General features: G+C 56.1%; 1 protein-coding gene across 1 annotated transcript in view; it reads right to left on the reverse strand.

Moving 5' to 3' along the window:
• LETM1 (leucine zipper-EF-hand containing transmembrane protein 1) overlaps positions 1–10735 on the reverse strand; it is a 26736-nt gene that overhangs the window by 14210 nt on the left and 1791 nt on the right. Inside the window, exons 2-4 of the mRNA XM_010828555.1 lie at positions 6871–6931; positions 1659–2070; positions 308–451 (exon numbers count right to left, since the gene is read on the reverse strand). Coding sequence (XP_010826857.1) covers positions 308–451; positions 1659–2070; positions 6871–6931 — 617 coding nt within the window. The remainder of the gene's footprint in view (positions 1–307; positions 452–1658; positions 2071–6870; positions 6932–10735) is intronic.

Genomic DNA, 10735 nt, shown 5'->3' on the forward strand with positions numbered 1-10735 from the left:
CCAAAACCAGCCAGCCAGTAAAGCTTTTCAGACCCTGTGGGCTGAGCCACGGGAAACATGAAGGCCATCAGACAATACACACACAACAGGGCGCGCGTGTCCCCAGAAGGCCTTAGTGCCGGGGGTGGGGGGGGGGGGCGCGGCGTGGGCCTCAGTTGGCCCACCTTTCCCTAGAGCGTGTCACCCCATGAACGGGTCTCCGTCTGTGGCTTGGGGAACACTGCCCTAGAGAAGCTGTAACCTATGGCACACTTGAACAATGCAGCTCTGTAACTACTTCAAGCTGGGTCTGGAACAGGCCGGTCACCTTGCTGGACTGGGTCTCGAACGTGGACGGCAGCATGTTGGGGAAGAGCTTCACAGCGACGGGCAGCAGGAACTCCATGAAGGGCACCACCACAAAGACCAGGAAGGGCACCAGGCGGAAGAGGTCGGCGCAGATGCGGAGGAACTGGACAGGCAGAGGGCGAGGGTGACCGGGGAGCATGGCTTCCACAACAGCCAGAGAGCGGCGGTGGGCCCTCCCGGGGAGTGGACAGGGCTCCACAGGCACCCCAGGGGCCCAACCTTGGGGTTTCAGAAAACCTGGGTGCAGGGCTCCCCTGGCAGGCCAGTAGTTAGGACTCCTCGCTCCCACTGCAGGGGGCACGTGTCAGACCCCTGGCTGGGGATCTATCACCCATGCTGTGTGGGATACGGCCAAAAGAGTTTAAAAAAGGAAAGGAAAAGCTGGGTGGGAGCTAACTCTGTACGAGAAGTGGGACTCGTCACCAGCAGCTGCTGCGACCGGGCCGGCCCAGGGCTTCCGCAGTTGCCCCCTGGCCCGGCAGAGAGCTGGACAAGACCATGCCCTGAGGACTGGCCCTCAGCGAGGCCCCAAGGAGGCCTGCAGTCACACCTTATATTCCACACGCTGATAAAAATCAACTCTGCTTCTCTATACTCTCAGTAAACAAATGGAAAATGAAGTTTTTAAAATTCCATTTACCTACAATAGACAAAATACAGGAACAATCCAAATGCCCACAGATGGACAAATGAATAAACTGTGGTCTATCCACAGGGTGGAAGGCTATGCAGCCTTAAAAAGGAAGGAGATTCGGACACCTGTCACCACAAGGGTGAACCTTTAGGACAGTGTGCTCAGTGAAGCCAGCCAGTCATGAAGAACAGACCCTCTGCAATTCCACTGATATGCGGCGTCACTCCTCTGACTTCCAGAGGAGTCCGATTAAGACACAGGAAGTAGAATGGTGGGGCCAGAGGCTGGGGGCAAGAGACAGCAAACGTTATTTAAAAGGAGGCAGTTTCAGCTGAGGAAAAGATGAAAACAGTTCTGGTGGTACCGACTTCACCACAATGTGAATGGACTTAATGTCACAGACTGTTTATTAAAAATGGTTAAAAATAAATTTTAGGGTGCGTAGTTTCCTACAAAGGAAAATCTGATATTTAAATATCATGAAAAAACATGGAACCACACACAACTGCGGAGGAGAAAGGGAAGAGCCCCGTCGGACTCCCCACAGCTCCCCAGGAGGGCCCCCACTGTTTATTCTCCGACACAGGGGGTCTTAGTGCCCTGTTGCCCCAGCCCCAGTCAGCTACGCTTCCAGAGCCGGGTCCCTCTTCGCAGGCGGTGCGGACGCGTCCATTACCTGCCTGCGCTCGCGGCGGGTCAGGCTGTGGCCGTGGAGGATGCGCCAGAGCATGCGCGCCGCGATCTTGGTGTCGATCCAGAGTAGGCGGAAGCCGTGGTAGTAGTGCTTCAGCTCGTCCAGGACTCGCTGCCCCAGGGGCTTCCTCACCGCCGCCTGTGCGGGCGGGCTATACACGGGGCCGCCTTCCTCCAGCTTCTTGTTCTTGTCCTTGAGGGACCGGAGGGACTTCTCCACCACGGAGTCATCGCCCAGCGGGCGCGAGGAGTGCCAGCAGCGCACAGGGAGGAGCCTCGGCCCCGCAAGCACCGCGCACGCGCGCTTGGGCCTCAGTGTCCAGCAGCCCAGGGGGTCGGTGCGGAGGGAAAGGTACACGGGGTGGACGGGAGCGCAGCTGCCCAACGGAAGAGGCCTTGAGGAAGAAGAAAAGAAGTCCGGTGAGGCGCCAGCCGCCTGCCGAGACGGCCCAGCGGCCCAGTCACACCTCCCAGCCAACTGTCCCAGCTGGACAGACAGACTCCCGGCCCCTTGCTGACAGGGAGCCACGCCCACTGTCAGAGGCGAAGGGGCCGCTCACAGAGGTCTTGCGGGAGGCCAGGGGGGCTGGCCGGTGCCCACAGCCTCAAAGGGGCAGGTCGGACACAACCAACCAGCAAAGACTCAACCCCCAGATCAGACAGACCCAGCCTCTGGGGGGGCCCCCGGGCCAGTGCTTTCCCCTAAGAGGTGAGTTTCTACCAAGACCTTACAGCTCCTGAGCAAGTTCTGAAATTTAGGGAGAATGTTCCAGTCAAGAGTGAGCCAGACCCATGCATCAGTGGACCAGAGGCCTTTGTGCAGGACAAACTTGCAGAGTAGAGCCCGCAGCCCAGGCCCGCCCCTCCTCCCACACCGCCCCCTCGGCCAGGCCCAGGCCTGTGCCCGCCGGACACCCTGTAGGGAGGGCTCTGCCCGGCGCTTCCTTGGCCCCTGACCTGCAGGGCCACCCTTGTGCCTGCTCTCTCGAATCCTCATATGTGGATTCCTCCCACTAGACCGCCGGCTCCAGAAGGCCCAGCGAGGAACAGGTGAGCTGCCTGCACAACTCGGCACCATCTCCACTGGCACCACATCAGGCCCGCAGGGCATCCGAACCTGCGGCAGCAAGAGAAAACCAGCGTGCTCCTCCAGCGCCACGCGGCTGTGCCCTCAGGGTCTGCCTGCAGACGGCCACTCGAGGAGGGTCGTTGGCAGCCTGAGTTTGTGGAGCCTGCGCCGGGCACTCCCCAGCTCTCAGTGCCCATCCAGACCTAGCATGACCCCAGGTCTGGGCACAACCAAGAGGCCCCCCTCCAGTGGCAGAAGGCCTCTTGGAATCCATCGCCGAGACAATATTTACGTGCACAGTTCTGTGTTTCACGTCTTCGTATCTCACCTGTCCCTTAGAGACCTCTCCCTCTCATGCACAAGTCCACTCTGGGGTGGCCAGAGGCCCAGAGACAGGGCCGTTTACTTCGAGCACACCCCAGCTTCTTCCCACCTGTCCGGTCATCTCTGCACACCTGGTCTGTTGCCAGCAGCGGGGACTCAAGGTCTGCGCAGCCTGGCCCAGGTCAAACTCCAATTCCGCTGATGACTGCCACGTGACCTGGGACAGGCAGCCTCCCTGCTTCGCGAGCATCCCTTGGGGATGAACCCCGGACAGCTCCTCGGGCACGCTTGGGGTGGAGACGCCGCCGGTCGGGGAGGAGGAAGCTCTGCCCTTGCACGCAGGGGCACTGCACGGCCGCCTTGGCACTGGCCAGCTGGGCAGGGGCGGCCGTGGCCTCTCTTCTGTTCCAGGCCCTTGGTTCTGCCTTAAAGGGCCAGGCCGGTCCTGTCCCACCGGTCCTTCAGCCCTGCCCTGTCCCAAGTCCCAGTGGCTGGAGAATGGCCTCGCCCAGAGCCCAGCAGGGCCCCCACCCACAAACTTCACCAGGCTTATCCACTTTTCCAACCCCTTTACCTCGGAGGCAAGTGGCTTCCACGAGGTGTGACATCAGTGACAAGGGACAGCCAGGAGGCAAGGACAGAGACCCAGGAAGGCAGACCCAGCAGAGCAGCCCAGGGTGCATCGGGCGAGGGCCACGAGGGCCCAGGAATCTGGCTGCCTTCAGGCACGTTCGAGAGGTTATCAACCGTCTAGCCAGGGAGATCTAGCTATTTTCAAAAAGTACAAATATATACTTTTATATAATTTATACAATTTATCACTATAAATTTATAAATTTTATATAATTTATCACTAAAAAAATCTCCATCAAAATGAAACTAACCTGGGCACCGCTGCCTCTTGGTGGGCAGAGGGTGGCTCCCACTCTCCCCAGCCGCCAGGGCCCAGGCGCCCATGTCCTGGAAGCGTCGGCCGCTCAGCTGTGTGGAGCCAGGACCCCACCCCCACCCCCACCCCAGGCCCCCAGCCTTTCTTTTCCTTCTTTCAGGATAAACCATCTTCAGAGAGAGAGTGCGTGCGTGTGTGTACACACCATGCTAGATGAAAGCAATGTCTCAACAGGAAACACATGTTGCTGGAGGAGGCCCTGCCTGTCTGCCCTAAGGACCGGGACACGCATCCACCTCAGCCCAGCACCCTGCCAACACCTTCCGGAAGAGAAGCGAAGCAGGTCCAGCAGAGCATCCCTGCGCCCAAGGCGCCCGCCACAGGGACCTGACCAGCTCTCCACACAGCCACGACTTGACCCTGTACACACCTGCCAACCCAGGGGTCAGCGTACCAAGACAGCAGCCCGAGGTCGGGCCAGGTGGGTGCCAACCTCTGTGCCGCCTCAGCTCCTCAGGGCGAAGAGGAAAGGGAAAGCAGGGTGCAGCAACAGGCACTATGACCCAGGAGCTGTCCCCAAAGTACAGGTGCCCAGGGACCCAAGGGGACCCCATCATCACCTGCAGAACAACGTGCCCGTCGGCTGGGACCCGGGGACCGCTGCCCACAACACCCACTGGAGCCTTGGAGGCCACAGGACAGCCTTGTGAGGCACTTTAACTTTCTAAATGCTGTGAATTTATACAACGCTAGAGTCACTATTTTCTGCTGTTATGATAACGCATGAGTGACTACAGTTCTCTGATAACAGACCTGGCTATTGAGAATGAAAAAACTACAACAGAAGCAAATGCATTGGGAAGGAAAAGACAAAAAAACATTACGGTGTACTTGGCGATTAACAACCAGATGAGCTAAAAACAACTCACAGAGCTGTGCAAGGTGGCCACTCCGGAGACCACACCCAAGCGAGTGACGTACATGCCACCAACAATCACCGAGAAAGCTAACACTGAGGGAGCCCCAGCACCTCCAAACGGAGCACATCTGGGAACTGTCTTAAAGCCCGTGCACTCTGCCTACGCAAAGAACAGGACACACTCTTTTCCCAAAGAGAGAAAGTCTAAATAAAGAAAACAACTTACCATGGAAAGACTACAAAGTTAATATTCCAAGTGATGTTACAAGTTTAACGACATACCGGTTACAATCCCCAAAAGACCACTTCAGAACTGAACTCATTCAGAAGATCATCTGGAAGGCAGTGGAGAGCAGAGGCGCCACTGGGGTGGACACTCCCTGCCCAAGGGCGGCGGCGCACCAGCCCCACAAGCGCTGGGGTCGCTGACCCGAGGCACTGCCCCCGCCACCGGGCTGGTCCATGCGGCGAGGCGAGTCCACACGCAGCGCTAACCCGTTTGGCAGTCACTACCTTAAACCCAACAACTTCACGCCAAAACCCGACAGCTCGCCCTGCGGGACCACACCCTGCACAGCAATCCCCCGTCACCTCGCTGGGCCCCCAGCCCCCGGCATGCCAGCCACAGGCTACAGAGGTCACTGAGATTTCTGACAGCTGGAAGGGCGCACTTTAGCGAGGGCAGAGAGGTTCTAGGCTCATATGCTAATACCTCCACATCATAAAGAGATTTCATGGCAACAAAGTCTGGGGAGTGTCAGGAGAGAAGCCTAATCAAATCAAAGCCCAGGGCTGGCTGGGAGCACCCCAGCAGCAAGAGCGGCCGGCAAGGGCTGCTGTGGGGAGGGGCTTTTGAAAACACCGCGTCGCGTCCCCATCACACACTGCGCACGCACCCCTGCCCCTCCACGAAGGAGCTGCTCTCAGGCAGAGAGGCTGGGCCAGCTCCTCATTCTAGCACTTGATGTTAGAACTAAAAACTGAAAATACGCTTACACACACTTGTGCTTTAACAGCCAAGCGTGTGCAACTTGTGCAGTCTTTGTTTTAGGGAATCAAATCTGTCACAGGAAGCACCCTCCCGGAGTTTCAGAGCCAAGAGGAGGCAACAAATCAATGAAAGAACCCGAAGCACCCCCAGCTCCAGGGACAAGGGGCTGTCAGGGACTGGACGCTCTCACACAAGAAGGATCGTGGGCGTCCACTCCAGGCACCAGGGCCGGCGGACGTGGACGCCCTGACACACAGGTGAGGGTCAGGAGACCAAGCCTGGGGTGCAGGCAGGGGTGATGGCAGACAGGGAGAGTGCAGCAGCCCCATGGGAAGAAACGGGGAGGCCTGTAGGAGCCACTCCCTCCAGGAAGCCCTCCCGCCTCTCAGCAGTACCACAGACCTCCCACCACACTCCAGATCCGGCCTCAGAGCCAGTAGGGAAAGCCCGATGATCAATCCACAGGGTCTTCTGGGAAGGACCAAGCGTGGTGTGGGGGAGGGTCTGTGTGCGTTCACAGAGAAGCCCCTGGAAACAGCAGCTGCGTGAGGATGGAGGAGACTCAGCAACTGTGCAGACAGCAGACACCACTGCAGGTTTACCGCACAGATACAAGGGACTTCTGTGGTCCAGGGGCTAAGGTCCACGCTCCCAATGCAGGGGGCCCGGGTTCGATCCTTGAGAGGGAACTAAATCCCACATGCCACAACTAAGACTCAGCACAGCCTAATAAATTACTTAAAAAAAAAAAGACCAGAATAATACACCAAAAAGGCGAATAATACACCAAAAAGGCGAACAATACCTGTAACAGGTATGGGATTACGAGTGTTTATTTCCCAAATATTCACTAAAGTACGTGGCTACATATGTCAAGACGCAAAGATACAGGTTTAAGAGGACAAAGCAGGATATACCACCTACACAAGCCAAGAACCACAACACCTGAGCACTTTCAAGCCCCCATGTTTAAACAGGCGGAAAGTGACGTTCATTTACTCACACATAGCTCATCAACCCCACAGCGCTGGCACCACTGAGGCAGGCCAGATCCCCAGCAGGACCTGTGACAAAAACAGAAAAAACAAAGTCAGTCTCAAACAGTGGCTTTATGCAGGCATCTCTTCCTTCTGTGGAGCAAGCTTCTGGAAGCCCACTCTGAGTGCTGTGAGGTGAGGGCTCTGCCCCGGGTGGAACGCAGTGTCTTGGGAGCATCCCTGGCTGAACGCACCTTAAGTGGGGGACCAGACTCTAGTGGCCGTGGGCCCAGGGAGCCTGGGCCTTCAGGTCTCCCCAGGTGGGATCACCCCGACTCACTCCAGCTGCCTCTGGTGGAAGAGGCAGGGCACACGTGACCCCCAACAGGCAGACAGCTGCACAGAGCAAGCAAGGTCACATCAGGTCAGTTCAGTTCAGTTGCTCAGTTGTGTCTGACTCTTTGCAACCCCATGGACCACAGCACGCCAGGCTTCCCTGTCCATCACCAACTCCTGGAGTTTACTCAAAGTCATGTTGTCTCCTCAACTCAGTTCTGCTTTTCATGCTCTGTGGTCCCCTTCTCTCCTCCTGCCTTCAGTCTTTCCCAGGATCAGGGTCTTTTCCAATGTGTCAGCTCTTCACAGCAGGTGGCCAAAGTATCGGAGTTTCAGCTTCAACATCAGTCCTTCCAGTGAATATTCAAGACTGATTTCCTTCAGGATTGACTGGTTTGATCTCCTTGCAGTCCAAGGGACTCTCGAGTCTTCTCCAGCACCACAGTTCAAAAGCATCCGTTCTTCAGCGTTCAGCTTTCTTTATAGTCCAACTCTCACATCCATACATGACTACTGGAAAAACCATAGCTTTGACTAGATGGCAAGGGCCCCATCCAAATGACCCAACAGCCTCCATGCCCATGTGAAGGGTGGGGGTTATGAGAATGACCAGGAAAACCAAAACCAAGAGTCAACCGTTTCTTGGATAAACCATGTTGATGAGCACACAGCACATTTTTAGGATTCTGATACACTTCTAATGCTTTCTCTAACTCTAGTTCCCAAGCCCTCACTCCAGCCAAGGTGGACCCGTCTAACTTGTCTCCCAAACAGAAGCCTCCCCACAACCTTGCAACAACCAGACCAGCTGCCACAGCACCCAGAGCCCCCTGGCTTGCCCTCCCCCGACCCTGGCAGCCCCTTCCCCTGCTCTCCCCACTCAGAAGCCTTCACAGTAAACTCAGAGTGGGCTCCAGGCTCTGCAGGAGGTTGCCAGGCCACTCGGTCCTCCTGAGGGCCCTTCTGTGGTCTCTTCCCCAACACCCACCCTCCACCTCTGACCCTAGCTGCGTCTCCTACAACTCAATTCTACTCTAACTCTCCAGAGGAAGTGCAGACCCACAGGTGAAGGGCTCTGTCCCACAAGACTGTCACCACTTCAAATGCCAGTTGCAAGTGGGGTCTGCAGGCTACCCACACTTCTGCCAACTACAAATCTGGGAGTTCCCATGACCCCTTCAGTTTTGATAATTCGCTAGAATGCCCCCCAGAACCCAGGAAAGTACTCAAGCTAATACTGCAGTTTATTATAAAGGATACAGATGAACAACCAGATGGAAAGGGATATAGTGTGAGATCTGGGAGAGTCCTTGGGTACAGGAGGTCTTGTCCCCACTGCCTGGCAGGCACCCCCAGTCCAAAAGCTCCCCCAGCCTCCCGTTCCCCAGTCCCTATCTTCAGGGCCTGCTGCTGCTGCTGCTAAGTCACTTCACTCATGTCCTACTCTGTGCAACCCCATAGACCGCAGGCCCCCAGGCTCCGCCATCCCTGGGATTCTCCAGGCAAGAATACTGGAGTGGGTTGCCATTTCCTTCTCCAATGCATTAAAGTGAAAAGTGAAAGTGAAGTCGCTCAGTCGTGTCCGACTCTTAGCGACCCCACGGACTGCACCCTATCAGGCTCCTGTGTCCATGAGATTCTCCAGGCAAGAGTACTGGAGTGGGTTGCCATTGCCTTATCCTATCTTCAGGGCCTAGGGACTGTCAATCACACCCTTGGTCACTGGCAGCTGAGCTCCGTCTCCAGACCCTTCCCCTCCTTGTGGGTCTGGAAGGCCCCACCCTCTAGTCACAGGTTCGCAGCTAGAGCAGACTCTTGGTATGGGGAATGGGCTCATTGTGAATAGCAAAAGATCTGCTTATCATTCAGGAAATTCCTAGGGTTTTAGGGGCTCTGCCAGGAACCCAGGATGGGGAAAAGAGACCAAACTCATTTCTTCCTGTCTCACACTTTTATTCACTTGGCTTCCAGGAACCACGTTCTCTGGGTTCTCCCTGCTAAGCTACAGCAGGATCCTCCCCAGGCACTCCGTACCTGAACACACGTGGGTACACGAGGCCCTCAGGTCCAACGGGCACCTCACACGCAACAGCTCTAAGAACTCCTGGCTCCCCAGCCTGCTCCCTTGTTTCAATAATGGCGGGAGGCCAGGCCTTCTGTCTCACACCCAGTACCTGGCAAATCGGGTCAGCCCACCTCTACAAGTCCCAGCCGACTCCCAAGTCCACGCCACACACAGTAACTTCCTTCCAAAGAGCACAGTGTGCAAAAGGGCAGGAAGTAACTCTACAGTAGACACCACTTGAGCCCGCTGATCAAGGCCAGTGGGCCATGTAAGTCCTGCTGCAGGAGGCACCCTACATGGAAGGGATAAGGACACACTTCACCTCCGGGATCTTCCTCCCCAAAACCCCAAACCTCAGTCCAACCATGAGAAAAGCAGCAGACAAATCCCAACAGGTGGGTCCTACAATGTGCCTGACCAGATCTCCTCAAAACTGTCAAGGAAAGTCTGGGGAACCATTACAGCCAAGAGACCAAAAAGAAATTGTGACTAAATGTAATGGGGTGTCCTGGATGGGGTCCTGGGACAAAAATAAAGGACATCAGAATAAACGATGTGTGGAATAATGGAAACCTGAATACCTTATGCACTATGTAATACTGTGGGTTTACTAATTATGACAAGACTCAAAGTGATGTAAGATGTTAATAACGGGGGAAATGTGCTCCAGAAACAGGCTGCCCCGAGCTCAGCTGGGAGCATCATTTCCAGGGCTCTGGGACTGGCTCCCTACAGCCCAGCCCTGGGCCTCGACCACCTCTCACTCCTTCATGGCTTAGTTACTATGGAAACACCTGTGTTCCCGGAATGATTCAAGCACAAAACAAATTCAGCTAACTTTTAAACTGTAAATCATGCTACAGAAATGTGTGCGGCCAAAGTATCTTTACTACCATCCTTAAGCAGGAAGAAAAGAGAGAGAGAGCCCCGAGAGAGAGGCGAGGACTACAGGCTGGACTGGGCAGCCAGACTCTGGGTTCACAGAGGAGTGCTCACTGCGGCTCCACGCCCTTCTCCTGGCTCCAAAGGTCTAAGCAGCTCATCAGCCATCAGTGTCAAAAATGACAAGAACCATGTTTTGTAGGGTGCCTTTACAAAGGGTAAATACCTTGAAGCAGGTAATTTTACTCGAGAATCTCAGTATTATTTTGGACAAAATAATAAGCAACAAACCGAGAAAGGGTAATATAAAAGGGGACACGGAGAGCAGGTCAGTGCAGGCGCCCTGCATGTGGGCTCCCGAGAGCTCGGCCTCAGGTGCGGTCTCCGGGTCCCAGCTAGCGTCTCTGAAGCTCCAGGGACAACGAGACCTGCCTGAGGCCAGAGAGAAAGGGCCTGGACCCACGGGGAACGCCATAAGGGTGTCGGTCCCACGGACGTCCCGCAGGACGGGAACCAGTGCCCGCCGTGCCCCCCGCCACCTCTGCAGCCCCGAAGACGGCCCGAGGGCAAGACTGGCCTCGAGAGTGGGCGCCAGGTCCGCCCGGCTC

Source organism: Bison bison, unplaced genomic scaffold (genome assembly GCF_000754665.1).
Source record: "Bison bison bison isolate TAMUID 2011002044 unplaced genomic scaffold, Bison_UMD1.0 scf7180017858664, whole genome shotgun sequence".
Lineage (NCBI taxonomy): Eukaryota > Metazoa > Chordata > Mammalia > Artiodactyla > Bovidae > Bison > Bison bison.